Source organism: Podarcis liolepis (genome assembly GCF_965112155.1).
Source record: "Podarcis liolepis genome assembly, chromosome: 11".
NCBI lineage: Eukaryota > Metazoa > Chordata > Lepidosauria > Squamata > Lacertidae > Podarcis > Podarcis liolepis.
In genome coordinates this window covers 36,450,775-36,467,292 of record NC_139565.1, presented here as the reverse complement: position 1 = coordinate 36,467,292, position 16,518 = coordinate 36,450,775, and the positions used below count along the sequence as shown (strand labels likewise).

The 16,518-nt window shown below is 42.5% G+C and overlaps 1 protein-coding gene and 1 long non-coding RNA gene across 10 annotated transcripts in view; one reads left to right on the top strand and one right to left on the bottom strand.

Moving 5' to 3' along the window:
• Positions 1 to 3,340: 3,340 nt before the first annotated feature.
• Positions 3,341 to 8,600, bottom strand: LOC310688746. 2 transcript variants are annotated; one of them, XR_014517130.1, is made up of 3 exons: positions 8,459 to 8,600; positions 7,801 to 8,095; positions 3,341 to 3,863 (listed from the first exon to the last, which is right to left on the bottom strand). It is a non-coding gene; the product is annotated as an uncharacterized lncRNA (long non-coding RNA). The 2 variants fall into 2 exon arrangements; XR_014517131.1 differs by lacking the exon at positions 3,341 to 3,863 and having other exon boundaries at positions 7,789 to 8,095.
• Positions 8,113 to 16,518, top strand: part of ANKRD31 (ankyrin repeat domain 31) — a 54,919-nt gene continuing 46,513 nt past the window's right edge. For 4 of the 8 annotated variants that reach the window (XM_083465151.1, XM_083465154.1, XM_083465152.1 and 1 more), the window contains exons 1-2: positions 8,113 to 8,542; positions 15,416 to 15,447. In XM_083465151.1, coding sequence (XP_083321277.1) covers positions 8,439 to 8,542; positions 15,416 to 15,447 — 136 coding nt within the window. In that variant the 5' untranslated portion in view covers positions 8,113 to 8,438. The remainder of the gene's footprint in view (positions 8,543 to 15,415; positions 15,448 to 16,518) is intronic. The other 4 variants (XM_083465156.1, XM_083465155.1, XM_083465153.1 and 1 more) reach the window with 3 other exon arrangements.

Below are 16,518 nucleotides of genomic sequence, written 5' to 3'. Positions count from 1 at the left end.
CATAGAGCCAGTACATTGATACATTTATCAGTGAATTGTTAGATTTGATAATGTGCAGCAGAGGCTCTTTGTCTTTGCCTTGTGGTGTGGAGAGGCAAGGCTGGGCGGGGGGGGGGGGGAGGTATCTCACCCGCCTTCCAATTTCCTGGTAACACCATCACGGTCTTCCGTTGTGCCGAAGTGGTTTTGTCATGCTGGCCACATGACCTGGAAAGCTGTCTGTGGACAGATGCTGGCTCCCTTGGCCTAAAAGCGAGATGAGTGCCGCACCCCCATAGTTGCCTTTGACTGGACTTAACTGTCCAGGGGTCCTTTATCTTTACCGACTCAATGCTTAAGAAAAAGCAGCAGCAACAACAACCCTATAATTTGCAGAGGAGAAATATATGTTGTAATCAACACACCCAACTGTACCAAAGGTGTCCACTGTTGCTTGCCATTGATCTCTTGATTACCTGCTATTACTGTCTCCTTTGTTCCCGGTATTCAGTCATGTCCCATATCTTCTTTACACATTGCAAAACATGTTGCCCATTGGCTCGCTGATGATCTCTTGCCAAGACAACTGCAATCTTCCCTCAGGCCACCAATTCTGACTCCTTCCCTCATGTCTACCCATTTCTAGAAGTCCGTTGCAGTAAAAAAACAAAAAAACAAAAAGCCTTGTGGCACTTTAAAGACCAGCTCATTTTATTATAGCATAAGGCTTGGCGTACTAGAGCCCAATTTGTCAAACACATGATTGTAAGTGGTGGAGAGGCATTTGTAAGCAGTGGACTTTGTGGGGAATAAATGCAAGTACCAGGATACACCAGGGCAAAATTAAACTTCCTCATTTTCTGTATTAGTTGAGTTGAGTTCCAGGTATAGTCACTGAACAAAGTATGCCTGTCATCCACATGAATTCCCTTAAACATCAGTTGCAGCAGGAAGTAAGTTGGAGTTAAGAAATGCTTGTGTGGTGGCAATAATGGAGGAGCATTGCTAAACAATTTCTGAAGTGAGAGGAGGTCTACTACAACATACTTTAATTACATCCATGCCTTATTGCTGCATACACCTACAATAATAATAATTGTTGCTGGTGCCCTGTGGCCAGTTCTTTCTGAGGTTAATGCTATTTTTCTCTGTTTCTTTACATCAAGCATCTGATGTTGGACTCACCCTGCAATGCTATCCTACAGTTACACCTGGTGGGCAAAGACCAAATCACTGCTAAATCTCTTTGCACTGATGGAACACAAAGGCTCTTGTTGTGGTAAATTCAGGCTGCACAATTAAAGCTGACTTGGAGCTCTTGCAGAACACACCTGTCCCATCCCCACCCATCAGACCTTTTGCAATAAGGAAAGTGGTGGAGGAAATGCCCTGGAAAGTGTGGGAGAACATTTGCTTCACACAAAGTCATCCAATCTTCACAATATTAAATAAAAAATGCTAATTAAAGTTTCAGTACTGTCTAATCGCTGTCAATGAATGCTTGTTAAACAGGCCATCTGGAAGTTATATTGGTGTGACACCACTGGTGTGAACGTGCAAAAATCCTGTCTGCTCAGAAGGGCCTCCTACCCCCAAAATTGCCATAATGTTATGTTAGCAAGAGGTTGTTTGCATTTTAAAATTCCAGTTGAAGCATCCGACGACTAACCCCATCTTCTTCCTCACTGTCCCCGTAGCTTCAAAAGAGGATAATAGGATAATGACTAAAGACCTCTTCAGGTGTTAAATGGGGGGGGGGGCACCGTGATGATGTGAGGCTATGCATGCCAGACCCATCTTATTGGTTTGGGGGGGGTGTTCTTGTTTTTATTATGTATTTTGTGTTTTTATATTCCATTTTTATGCTGTAAACTGCTCTGAGATGTATGGATGAAGGTCTGTATACAAATGTAATATTAAAAATAAGTAGAAAGGTCTGAAGAGGGGTTGTCTGTTCACCTGAACACGATTACAAGCCTCCCCTGATCAGGAACACAAGGCAATCAAAGTTCCTGCTCAAAGGCAAGCTTGTGAACATGCTTACAAGCCCACTTCAGGCTTGGACCTCAGGTCTGGGGGAAGGGAGGGAGACCCGTGGGCATTGTCCCGCACCACCTACTCATTTTGACTTTCGAAGCCCGCAGGCAGAGGACTCCATTCTACAGCCAATCGTGGCAGATAGCCATAGAGTTGCCACAGTCTGGAAACACCTATCTCATATCAAGGTGTTCACATTTTATTTCCTTGTGCTCTCTAGCTCCATTTTGCTCCCTGTGTTGACCCCTCAGAGCATGGGCCTGACCGCTCGTATTTAGAAAGCACTAGGCACAATGATGTCTCTAGAACGGGGGCCCTCCATGTCTCGGTAGACTGCAACTCCCATTACTCCTGGCCATTGGGAAGGGGAGTCGAAAGTTCTCCACTCCTGCCTCTAAAGCAAGCGAGAGCTTGTTGATGGGAACTTTGAGAAAAGGGCATTTTACACAAACAGCCATTACTAACAGCAATAAGAGTGCAGATCATTGTCTTTCCAGAACCCCTTACAAATGTCTTTCCTCAGGGCTTGAGTCACAAAGGTCCACTTACAAGTTCTACTGCTGTAACTAGGATGGCAAGGACATGTCAGCTCACACAGGTGAGCATTGGAGGGTGGTGGGAACACGCTTTGTAAAAGGGTAAAAGAGTATTGGGAAATAATTTATAATGAACTGGGGGGAAATGTTTAAAAACACTTTTTCAAAAAAACACACCCAAAAACCCAAAACAGAGTCCTTTTTGTTGGGGATAATTCAGATGGAAATTCCCAGTTGTCAGAAAAGGTTATTTATGTATGCCACTACTGTGGCCCGTGTGTTGTTAGCCCCAAAATGGAAAACGACCAAGGTCTCAACTAAAGAAGAATGGCAACTTAAACTGATGGAATATGCGCAGCTTGCGGACCTAACTTATAGAACAGGAGAATAAGAAGAACATACATTTAAAGAAGATTTTAAAATGTTTATTGAATATATGGGGGGAAATTGTGTACACTTGAAAACGTTGGCAGCATTAAGTTAAATTCAACAGTGTAAACAAGTTTTGATGGATGTAATAATGGAATACGGTGTGGTTTAGTTTATATAAAATATGCAGGGATTTATGCTATGCAAACTGAACCATGGAAAGAGCAGGAAAGTCATTGATATTTTAAGGTTGTTTAAAAGAACACACACACACACACTGCTTTTTTCCGGGGGGGGGGGACGCAAGGGTACACATACCCCTAAACATTTTGTGAATCTACGTTTGGCCTCACTGAAGGGCAGTATTTCAATATGAGTAGGAAAATGAGAATACCCTTAAATTTTTTTTAGAAAAAAGCAGTGTGTGTGTGTACACACACACACACACACACACACACTTTGTAGTGCTACAACTCCACCTTTCACATCTCAATACTTGCTTAAGTTTGTTACTGCATAGCTTTAAAAATTAAATAACCTGCCCATGCCACATTAGGATTAACCCATGTCAAATCAGGTGTGTAACCCTCCCCTGGTCCAAATTGAAATTTGATCCCAAGCACACTTGCTAAGGGAAGAAAGCATTGGCTGGGTTGATGTTTTGCTCTTTAAATCTACCTAAATTGGGATGTATCCAATGCTTGGGTGTGTATACACTGTGTGATCATTTGCATTCAGTGCTGGATACAAACACTCTTGTGGGTGCTGTACACATGACATCATTCCTACATCATCCAAAGTGCATTCTGCAGGGGCTGTTTTAATCCATTTTGTGCTGAGAATGCGCTTCTCAAGGGTTTGCTGTTGCCACAGAGAGTGTCCTATAGGTCACCAAGTGATGCTGCAGAGCTGTACCATTCCTCAGCTCCTACCAGACTGCCACTATATTCCTACCAGACTTCCAGTATATTTTTTAAAAAGTGTGAAAAAATACTTTTTAAAAGCGAGGAACTGTATGCGCGCGCATGTGCATGCGGTTAGGTGTTACATTGTTTCCGCCAGTGCTTAGGGGGCATGGACACATTAATTAATGGACTAATTAATAGACTGCACAGATAGGTAACTCTTGCTTCAGGCAGCATTATCATATGAAGGTATGTACAGTTGCAAAGCACCATGTACCAAAGCAGCCTGTGGGAAAATGAGTCCTGTGTGTTTCAAACCCTAGTGTGTACGTGTCTTGTCCTTCCTCCCAAGGGAGCCCAGGGTGACAACCTACTCTTAGTCCTTCTCAGAATACGCCCATTAATAATAATAAAAAAATGGGAATGACTAACTTACATCTGTTCTAATTCTGTTGGATACTATCTTTCAAGCAGGAGCATAGGGAGCTGCCTTATACTGAATCAGACCATTGGGTCCGTCTTGCTCAGTATTGTCTATACTCTACACTAACTGGCAGCAATGGCTCTCCAAGCTTTCATGCAGGGACTCTCTTCCCCAGCCCCACCTGGAGATGCTGGCAGGGATTGAACCCAGGGCCTTCTGCAGGCAAAGCAAATGCTCTCCCCACTGAGCTACAGCCCTTCTCTCGGCCAATCACCTTCAAGCATACTTCTCTAGTGTCACACAACAGAATTGATCATTACTGAAAACAGATGTGAAAGACAGAGGGGCATTTGCTATTAAGGACCACAAATATTAGTTGAGGACATGGGAAGTGGACCTAATTTCACTTGTAATACAGAGGTACCTCTGGTTAAGAACTTAATTCATTCCGGAGCTCCGTTCTTAACCTGAAACTGTTCTTAACCTGAAGCACCACTTTAGCCTCCCGCTGCCGCACGATTTCTGTTCTCATCCTGAAGTAAAGTTCTTAACCCGAGGTACTACTTCCGGGTTAGCGGAGTCTGTAACCTGAAGCGTTTGTAACCCGAAGCGTTTGTAACCCGAGGTGCCACTGTACTTGTGTAGCTAGCCACTTGGGCACCTGGGGTGCGTGGGGGTGGGGCAGGGCACCCGTGGGGGTGGGGTGAGGCGTCGCAGGGTGAGGTGCCCACAGGGCGGGGCAGGCATGCTAGAATCCCAGTGTCCAAGCCACGTTCCGCTCTGGCACCCTGCAGTTCCGCGTTGCTTTTTCGAGCAGCAGACAGCCTTCAGGGAGTCTACTTGCCACCTCCGCATCAGCTGTAGGGCGGCTGAGAGGGAGACAACGGGTGGATGCAAACCCCACACTGCTCTTTCGAACAGCGCAGACTCAGAGCCTGTAGATGCCTGAGCCACCACATCACTCCCAGGAGAGTGCTCTGTAGGCCCCTTGTTAAGTGCCGCCCCCCACCATGCCACTGACATAGCTGCCCTCTGTGTCAGTTGTTTCCTTTATCATTTGCAGCTTGAAGTTTTTATACAGCAGTGCAGTGGAGCAGCGATGAAGCACTGACACTGATTTCCTGGGATGCTTTGTGCCAATATTTTGCATGTCAAATAAGCAAGTTTTTCTCAGAGAGAAACCCACCAAATACCTGTAAGCTAAGCAGAAAAAGGTGCCGCTACTTTTAATTTGAGAAATTCCAAAATGCCTTTATTCTGATCAAAATGTTACACGATATTAAGCAACCTTTTGCATGCACCAGCAGTCTTAGGCTGGGGGTCAGGGGAGAGAAAAGGTGGCTTAGTATTGAAACCATAGTCTACATTGGTCAAAACTTCATTTTTGTTATGTAGACTCAGAAGGATGTGGCTACAAGGCTTGTCATTTCAGAACACGCCACTATAGCATACTACTTAGTGAGGGGGTCAATGCCTCCCTAATATTTTTCAGCAAGGCATTCTGTAGTACACACATACTGCAAATTATTCACACATCTGCTGTGTCACTATTGTGACATAAAAATATAATAATAACATGGTAATGGAATAGAATTGCAATCAAATAGCAATTATTATAATTATATAGCACCTATAGAAAAACAGAGTAGTTACCAACAGTGTTAACTGATTTTACTACTGCATTTTAAAATGGTTGTAACCTACCCTGTGACCTCAAAATGGTAGTTACTTGGGCTTTGTTTAAGGAAATAAATAATAGTGCAATCCTAGTCATGTCTGTCACAGAAATAAGTCCTATTGAATTCAAGGGACTGACTCTCAGGTAAGTGTGCTTAAGACTGCAGTTTGGTTAGTAGTTGTATGCCACTTTTCCGTATACATTACACTCAAAGTAGTTCAACAAAGCACAACAAAAGGCAGATCTGAAGATACAGGAACAGGGTAAAACCCTCTAGCCTGGGTGGTGAAAGGCAGTCAGAGAAGCTATTTCCTCTGGCCACAGTGGTCATACTTTAATATGGTTAATTTTTTTAAAAAAACCTCGACAGAAATTGCATTGCACCTGCGGGATTTGATTATATGTTCTCTGTCACAGAGTATTTTGAGAAAACTTTAATTGTGCTGCTAGAGTTGAAATCATTTCAACCATTTGAAGAAATACTTAGGAAAGAACTAATATTTCAAATGGAGCTCAACATTTTGCCAACATTTTGGTTTTGAGATTTTCTTTGGTTTGGCAGGGTGTGCTGGAGGAGACTCTTGAGAGTCCCATGGACTGCAAGAAGATCAAACGTATCCATTCTTAAGGAAATCAGCCCTGAGTGCTCACTGGAAGGACAGATTGTAAAGCTGAGGCTGCAATACTTTGGCTGCCTCATGAGAAAAGAAGACTCCCTGGAAAAGCCCCTGATGTTGGGAAAGATTGAGGGCACAAGGAGAAGGGGACGACAGAGGATGAGATGGTTGGACAGTGTTCTCGAAGCTACCAGCATGAGTTTGACCAAACTGCGGGAGGCAGTGGAAGACAGGAATGCCTGGCGTGCTCTGGTCCACGAAGAGTCGGACGCAACTAAACGACTAAACAACAACAACAATAAACAGTTTGATAGTTGTTTGGCAGACAGAAAATTAGTCTAATTTCCATGCCACTAAAGGCTCCACCTTCTAAGTTTCTGCCTTCCAAGTGCTCTAGAGTATCTAAAGGCAGGGAGATGATTATGGGTGTGGAACTGGTTTTATTTTAATTTATATATATATAGCTGGAACAAATGTAGGAAAAAGAAAGCCCTGAGATAACCTTAGGGAAGCTGAAGTTCACAATCTGCATACAGTATACTAGGGAAGTCCATGTGTGGTTACCAAGCAAGGACTTTTCTACAAGTTTGCATGTATATTTGTTTTTTATACTGAAGAAAATAAGATATTTTACAAATAATACAAATGATGATTGCTCCAGGTTAAGTGGATTAGGGTAAATGCTTGAAGCCCAAAGTATTTTGTTATGCATCCAGCTTCTAGCAATAAAATCTGACAGTAGGCCAATGCACACAACCTGTTTCTGGGTTTTTCCCCCAGTAATCCACCCATACCGAATTGAGGTGTGGTAAACCAGTGGCGTGAATCAGCTACGGCAAATATAAGCTGTTGACTGGATTTTCTCAAAAAAATGCATGGCACATGAAGAGATGACTTATGATTCATAAACCATCTCTTCACATAACCAGTTTGCCGTAGCTACAGCAAAGTTATGAATAAAAAAGCTTCTGTGCTTTTATGCAGAAACTGAGCAGGGGAATGATTTCAGGGCATAAATAAGAGGGATGGGGGGGGGGGGAGAGGCTTTGCCTGTTTAGGTCATGTAGCTGTTCAAGGAACAGAAGCTATTCTCCAAAACTGTGGCAACATTCGATGCGCAGGGAACAGAAGATGAAAAGGAAAGCGTGGAAGTGATTTTTTTGAAATTAAAATACAAGGTACTGGCCTACATCCAGTTTACCTGCAAATCAGCCCTGTGTCACTGAACGCACTTAACTCCCTATTAAATGCATACCTTTCTAATTGTATTTCAGCAGCGGAAGTTAAGATTCAGAAATCTTGCCAAGTGATCTCTCTCGGCTGGCAATCGTCCCCGTGTTCTGCCCAGCTAATGGGTAGCACTTTCTCATCTCTTACTCGTTTGTAATTTATTTGTTTTTGTTATAAGCGGCCGCCTTGCACAGCTACCTCTTTATTGTGTTTTTAATAGTCTGTTGGGAGCCGACTAGAGTGACTGGGCAAACCCAGCCAGATGAGTGGGGTATAAAATCATCGTCATCATCCCAAGTCCTTTCCTCCTGTAAGGTGCTCTGGAAAACAGCAACAACGACACGTAAAGTAACTAAATAAATAAGTGTTTTCGGATGCCCTTTAGCTCGACACCCTCACCACCCCACCCTCCCAATGCTCTCCCAATACCAAGCTCCTTGCTTTAGTCAGGGACCAGGATCTTGCGCGGAGGACTACAACCCCCGAAATGCACCGAGCCTCCCCTCGGAGAGTCTCGAGGGGCGGAAGTGTTGCCTGAGGAGAAGGCGGCTTTCGGTTGGGCCGGGGGTCCTGTGGTCGTTTGCAAGGAGGGGGGATTGGCTTCGGGCAAAGAGCAAAAGTCCCTGAGAGGGGGTTGGGGGGTGAGGGGCGAAAGTAGCAGCCATGTCGGAGGGAGGCGGCACCTGCGAGACCGACAGCGATGAGACGATAGTGGAGGGTTCCGTCCCAGAGAGCGACGGGGACCAAGAGGAGCTGCTCGCCAGGAGGTGACAAATACACACACACAAACACACACACACACGTTACAATTAGTTGTGCAAACACTTCACAGAGGCATCACAAGTCACCCTCTGGGGCTGACTGTAAGTGTCTGAATACTGGCAAAGGGTGTGTGGCTACTCGGAAGCAAGCCGCTCTGAGTTCAGTGGGGCTTGCTCATCTGGTATAGGATTACAGTTGGTCCTGTAATAAAGGCCTCCCGTTGACCAGGATATGCCAGTTGCTTCTGTTACTCATTCAGATGCATGGTAAAATTAATGGTGTGTGTGGCCCTTCCGCCCATATAACCGTGCTAAATGACTGCCTACTCTCTCCTCCACATAACGTCCCAAACAGAAAACAAAAGTCACTCACGGTCCTAAGCATACAACCAACCACCCGTGGGATTTCATTGTGCTTTTTTGAGGTCCCCTATTTGGAAACATAGTCTTCAGTCAAAGGGTTCAGGTACGGTTCACTGTAAAAATGGCAATTAAGCTTCCTGAAGGTGTGTCTTGCAACTCTTGCCTCCTCAAGTTCAGTTAACGAATACAAAAGCAGGAAAGGGTTTGTGAGATCAATGGTGTTGGGGGCACAGGCAGCTGGTGCAATCCCTCTCCCAACACCACACATCAGTATTTCGCAAATAACAGTATGTCTTGTGAACAGGGTTTCTGCATCAAGCTCCTGAATCTATATGGGGTGGCAAAATCTCAGAGGTTTTTGGCAAGGCCTTGGCAAGGCCTGAGTCTCTAACCTCTCTCTTACCTTTACCACACTGCAGTGGAAATGTGCTCTAAATACCACAGCTCCTTAAAACTTTCATATCAGTCTAGCTAAGTTCTTGGCAGGAGTAAACCCAGCATATCCTCCCTTTTAAATAAATAAGTAAATGATATACAGTACAAATATTTGGTACTGAAGAGACAGGAACATAGTTTTCTTTCTCCTCCCCCCCATAAGATTTTATTAAAGCTTTTTTGTGATACAATAAAACAAAAGGAATAAACCTAGATAAAAACAAAGAGAAAAGAAAATGCAGAGTCCTGACTCTTAACCAGTTTTTTCAGGGGGTGCACAAGGGTACACAGTACCAGCACCTCTTTTTTAGTTGTGTGGCACTTACTGTAATATCTTCATGGTGAGTACCAGCACCTATTTATCTAGGAAAAAAATAATTGCTCTTAACCCTTATCTCACACAAAAAATAGTGGACCTTCCCAGCTCTCACCTGGGAGCTTTCCCGTCTTCTTCCAGTCACTCACCCTGGGAGGTCTTCCCTTCCCTGGCTCTTATCCAGGGTCCTTCCACCCATCCATAATCTTCAAGTGTGTGTAATCCTGAACCCCAATAACAGCCCAGAGCAGAGGACACTATAGTAAAGAGAGGGAGAGAGAAGAAAAAAGATAAAAAGAAGAGACGTATACAGTGGTACCTCGGGTTAAGTACTTAATTCATTCCGGAGGTCTGTACTTAACCTGAAACTGTTCTTAACCTGAAGCACCACTTTAGCTAATGGGGCCTCCTGCCGCCGCCGATTTCTCTTCTTATCCTGAAGCAAAGTTATTAACCTGAAGCACTATTTCTAGGTTAGCGGAGTGTGTAACCTGAAGCGTATGTAACCCGAGGTACCACTGTATAAGACGAAGAAAAAAGTAGAGAAAAATATAAAGGACTTAATGATTTTCCGTTTGTCAGTTACATAGAAGAAATTATTTATCCTATGTTGTCTGCTTGCATTCCCAATCTCCTGAGGTAGAATGTAAAATGCATCCAGTCAGATATCCAAATGATAATTTCAAAAACAAGAGCTTTCTTCAAACAAGGATTCCTGGGATTCAGACTAGGATAGTGGTATTTTAAGAATATAAGTGAATGGCAATTAATAACTAAATTACCTTTTAGTTTGTGCACAAGTAGTAAAGGGGTGGAATTTTTGTTTTATTTTTAAGTGTAACTTATGTGAGAATGTTCCAGGTTATTTTAAAGAAGTACATATTTCCATTGGATAGTGAGAACAGTTACATAAGTATGAATTTTACTAACCCTGAGGGTGTGGTTACTGAAGAATGTTGGACTATGTTAAGTAACTAACTGAGGAATGTAATTAACTATGTTATACATTTTCAGAGAATCATAGAATTGTAGAGTTGGAAAGGACCTGAGGGTTATTTAGTCCTACCCCCTGCAATATAGAAACCCTGCCCACACCCGTCCCTGGGTGGACTTGAACCGCCAACTTTCTTGTTAACAGCCAGATGCACTGACCTATTGCACCACTGGGGGTCGTCATTTTTTTAAAAAGAAACAAATTATGTACTTCATGCAAATATGAAACAAACAAATAAATTTGCTGCTTTGCATAAAAAGATATATATTTCATTTCTGTATGCCTTGTAAAACATGGAATTGTGTAGACTAGTGCCTGCTGTCCTGGTTTAGGTACTGTATCTATGCATGTCCTTTCATTAAATTACACTCTTGGAAGTATCAGAGTTTGAAGACAGTGTGCACGTGGACCTTTGTTTGTTCTTATGTAAAAAACTGAGTCATAATTCCATTTAGAAGTGGCATTGATCCATTATTTGAATATTGAGCTAGATTTAGTTTATTAATGTCAAATCCAGATCCAGCAGAACTTTATTTTGACCAAATTCTGCTATTTGGATAAATATAGCATAGTTCTATGATAAATATAGCATACCTTGAATCATAGACTTGAATCATAAATTCATAGAGTTGCAAGGGTACCTTAGGATCATCTAGTCCAACTCCCTGCAATGCAGGAACATTCAGATGTGCCTTATGGGGATCAAACCTTCAACCATGGCATTATCAGCAGCACGCTGTAATCAACAGAGCTACTATATGTGTTAAAATTCACATATTCATTGATTGGTTCATGATTAAAATATTTTAATTAGATTTTTTTTTACTTTGATCACCTAATCAGGACCAACCCAAGGCAACTTGCTTCTTGAGACAAACGCTAAAGATAGTGCCCTCTGCATTCTACATGCAGAAACCAATTGATAGGCAGTTCAATCTTACTTTATTATGAACTAACAAGGTGCGTGTTTTACTGCACTACAAGACAGCAGGCTACAATAGGGAGTGCAGGGCAGTAGGTGGGGCACATGCAGCTCTTTCCTCCAACACTTTGGTGCTGCTTGCTCACTGCTCCACCTGGTGTCTTTTCACTTCCCACTGAAATGCTGTAAAGCAACGGCGGCACCATAGCTGCTACCACCACCAACATGTATCATGTGAGCAGAGCAATACATATGTGATGCCTGCTGGAATGCCTGCTCACCTGATTAGGGGTAGGGGTGCCAACTTGAATAAAATATTGGGGGGGGGGTGGCAGGTAAGCCCCACCCTGCATAATTGATCATAATATGTGGCACATGCCACATATTTGAATGCCAATGTCCATCAACGTGGGGCAGCCCCCCAAATATTTTATTGTGAGGAGCAAAGGGACATCGACCCCAAGGAGTTGGCTCCTATGATTATGGGTATTTCCTATCATTGCTGTCTCTGATATGTTGGGAAACATCTTACTTGCCCAGTCCAGCAACAAGCAAGCATCACTACTGGTGGGTTGCTGGCTCAGTAAGATAGGAATGGTGGACGGGGGAGGACCCTGGGGAGTGGCTGTGGGGGCTACTCACACCCACGGCACCTCCTGCCTGGGTTGGTTGTATAGCTGTCAACTTTTCCCTTTTCTTGTGAGGAATCCTATTTGGAATAAGGGAATTTCCCTTAAAAAAAGGAAAATGTTGACAGCTATGGTTGGTTGTCTCAATCTAATGGTAGGGCTGGGTTTTTTTAATCTAATGCATAAAAAAGTTAGCTGTGATCAATGTGTTGTAGGGAAAGAATAAGAACCTCCTCCCCCCCAGCTGAAAATAGTAGCAAAAGACAGTGGAGAAATGGGTCTAAAAGAGCAAGATTCAGGAGAAAGTACATGATATATGTGGGATAGGATAAATTCCTTTTAAATACAAGAGAGATAGCATCTCTTGTTCCAAGCTGGGGCAGTTTATTGTGTTCACCACTCAGGTGTGGCTTCTTTTAATAATAGAAATATTGAACAGGGAAGATTTATTACTATAGGTTCTGTATTAAATATCAGATGGTGTGACATCTGTTAATGTATTCAAGGATGTAAGCAGATGTTTTCTGCGTTACATCTGCCAGAAATTGCATCAGAATGAATGGATGTACTTACAAGCAGGGTTTAATTAAAATCAGAAAATTATGACATTAATCCAATAATTACAACTAAAAATCACCTGATCATCTAATTTTGCAATTTTTCATGCAATATAACTCATCAGATGTGTTGGGCTGTTGGAATCCTTTAGATTTTTCAGTTACATAATTATGTTACTTAATCTTAATTACAGGTTGTTTAGTACAAAATGTACTGTACATTGTTCCAATCTGTCCTGGTTCCTTCAGTCTCCTCACCTGGTTGCTACTTATTCCTTCAAACCTTGCTAAGCTTCACTTAGACTTACAGTCTAAAGATGATGCTTTCTCATTTTTCTGTCTTCCTTAACTAACAACTCTAATAAGTATTCTAGTAAGTATTCTTCAAGTCATCAATATACTCTGATATTCATAGAATCAAGGGAACCATGGCTTTAACAAATTGCCTGGTTGTAGTCCTTATCCACCCAAGAATTCTATGTTGGCCAGTGAGCAAGCTGGTGGAGGATGGATGGAACTCATGAAAGAGACCTTCTAGGTCAGTCCACTTTGTTTCTGTTCTAGCCATGAGAGAAGGAAAGCTCCTTCCTATGCAAATCCATCTGAAAATGCACAGTGCTAACCTCTTAGCAGACTGATGACTTTTGTGGGTTTATTTCCAAGGCTGAATTAACAACCATGCAACAACCATGCAGGGACATAACAAAGGAAGATCTGCCATTGAAACCAAGAACTGTTTAGTTGAGATTCTTGCATTGCAGGGGGTTGTAGTAGATGACCCTTCCAGCTCTACAATTCTATGATTATATATTATCTTCTTCCTGCTGAATGTTCTGGCTGCTGCTGTGACTGTCCCCTCCTCTTCCCGTTGATAGATGCTTTCTATGGCTTGTTGCCTGACGCAAGAGGAGGTTGCATTGCTTCCATCTCTGGTACCCCACTGTCGGGTGGTTCCTTTCCCTGCTCAATCACCTGCCCGCTCACTACCACTGCCACCTCTTCCTGAAAAAGAAAGCGCTTGCAGCTGGATGCCTGTGATGGAAGCAAACAGTATAATGCTCCCACCTCAGTCAACTGGCTGTGGGCTGCTTCATTCCCCGACAGGTGGAGGAAGTAGTAGTTAAAGCATAAGCCAGCAAGGAGTAGCAGGATGATATTCTAGCATTTGCTTTGCTGGAATACTGTGGGCACACATACACACAGAGAGAGCTCAAAATGCATCCACAGTGCTTTGTGTTTCTTTTTATATTTTGCCCTTACATGCTTGTTACAGAAGTGATAGAGAACAGTTCACTTCATATTTATAAAATGATTTTAATGGACATGAATAAGTAGCTCACTCCTTTGCAGGAGTAAGTAAAACCAGAATGCCTTATCTTTCTTTATCAGGTCTGAATCTTGCAAATTAATTTCTAGATATCACCATAACAGGCTATTTAGAAATAGAGAAGCTACATTTTTAGAGGTCATGTGTTTAGGTCATGGAGCAGGAAGTCTAACAGATATCTGAGTGCTAGATGGCTTTTTGATTGCAACTTTGCCTTCAGTTTTGCCTTGAGCATGTGCCCTTTGTGGGTTGTTATTTTTTAACTATATCTGTATTCCTCCTCTGTATTCCTAATCACACACCTTTTATTCAGAAGGAAATTTACCATGCTAACCTGTTTCTCAGATACTCAGAAAAATATACGAACAAACTCAGTGCTTTTTATCTTGTGGTATGCACTGATATGCAGTACCAGCACCTCCATCCCCCTCAGAGCCTTGCACCTTTCCCCCAAAGCCCAGGAAGCTTCTACCTGGCTTAGGGAAGGAGGCACGATGTTCTGGCAGGGTCTGAGAGCCCTCCCACCTCCTTCCTAAAGCTTCCCCAGTTTTGGGAAGGAGGCAGGAGGGCTGCAGGATCCCTCACACCCCCCTTCTCAAAGCCTGGGAAGCTTCTGCCCAGCTTAGGAAGGGAGGTGCAATGCTCTGGCAGGGTCTGAGAGCCCTCCCTTGTAGGCTGAGTACTAGCACCTTTTTTCTAGAAAAAAAGCACTGGACAATCTACATCTTTCATTGAACAGCCCAAGCTTCAGGACTGTAGTCAGAGAGATGGCAAAGGAGCGCTCTCGGACCCTGCCAGAGCAATGTTTTGTTATCAGCAATAAAAAGATAGTGATAGATTTGAGGTTTTAGTTTTTTTATTTGAGTAAGAAAAAAACCATCATTTTTCTAATGCCATACCGGTAATTTGGATGTATCATTATATCGGCCACCTGTCACGCACCACCAAGTGCAGAATTGGATGGAAAAAAGTTAGAACTGATTATCTTTTTACATCCCAATACTGTCCATGTTTGCTTGGAAGTAAGACCTACTATACTCATTGGGACTTACTCCCAAGTAAATATGATTACAACTGCAGCCTTAGTCTCCCTGATTTCAACTGTTAAAGTGTTAGATAACATACGTATGTTTTGTTTTAGAAATAGTGCCTTTTAAGCACTTTAGAAATCCTGATGATTTCATGCATTTGTGTGCAACAAATTGTTACCATACATTCATCATTATATCACCTACAAATAAGTGTGAAGGATCTGAGTAAAACAGAGATTACAATCAAGCCTAAGTCACCCAAACATGCAAAGTTAATTAATGTTATCTGTTCTTTTCCTTTCTAGAGCTGGGATAAACTGTCCCATCAGTGTTACAGGTATTTGCCAACTTGATCATTCACCAGCTGCTACTGTACATGGATGATACAAGCTTTTTATCTGCATGTTTATGTAATGGAGAGTAACTTGTTTAAGTATAGTTATTACACAGTTTGCAGAAAATATCAAACAGATGTATCTATATACAGCACAGTAAGGAACTAAATGGCTTTTGGAGTTTCAGTCTCAGAAAGGAGTTTGTAATTGGCCTCCCACTGTTACTTTCTGTGCAGTGGTTTTACGTAATGCCTATTAGCGTGGTCACCTAGAACTTCACAAGGCAGTGCAGTCCATTAAGAGGAAGGTTACCTAAATCCATTGTGAAATGATTTCTTCCTCCCTCCCACCCTGCCCTCATACTGCATCCCATAATTCTGGATTTGAACTAAATTGCCAGAGCAGAAGACTCATATACCCTGGAGGTACCTGTTCTCATTAGCCCTATTCAGCTTAAATAGGGCTTAAACTAGGGAGGGGTTACATACACAACCCAGCCCCAATATATACATCCATTTCAGGCCCACCATTTAGCACCATTTGAAGGAGGATTCTAAGTGCATTTGGGTGAATGTGCTTACAAACTTCCCTGCGATCAGGACCCTTGATAATGCAGAGCTCCTAATCAAGAGAAGAATTGTAAGCACACTCACTCGTAACATTCCCCTTCAGACTTTCATGCTGAACATGGGAAGTTGTGAACTGGAACAGGTGCATATGTGGACATTGGGAGAGCGCCATGAGCCAAAAACCTAAATAGTGCTGTAGCTGCCTTAGGACATAGAGAACATACTTTCAAGTTCATAAGTACTTTCATTCAAGGTTAGATGTTAAGCAAAATAACATACAAAAGAATGTTGGTGAATAAAATGGGAAAGTCTGCAATTTGTAAGTTTTATAATGGATTGCACAAAGTACTTGGAGATTTAATGAGATTCAACCATATTTGGCTGCAAGAAGATCTTATTTCATATAGCTATATAAAAATGTACACACTGCCTTTTTAGTACACATATTTTGCACAAGACTGATTACTTCTATTAAAATCACAATGTAGAAAATAGCAACAATAG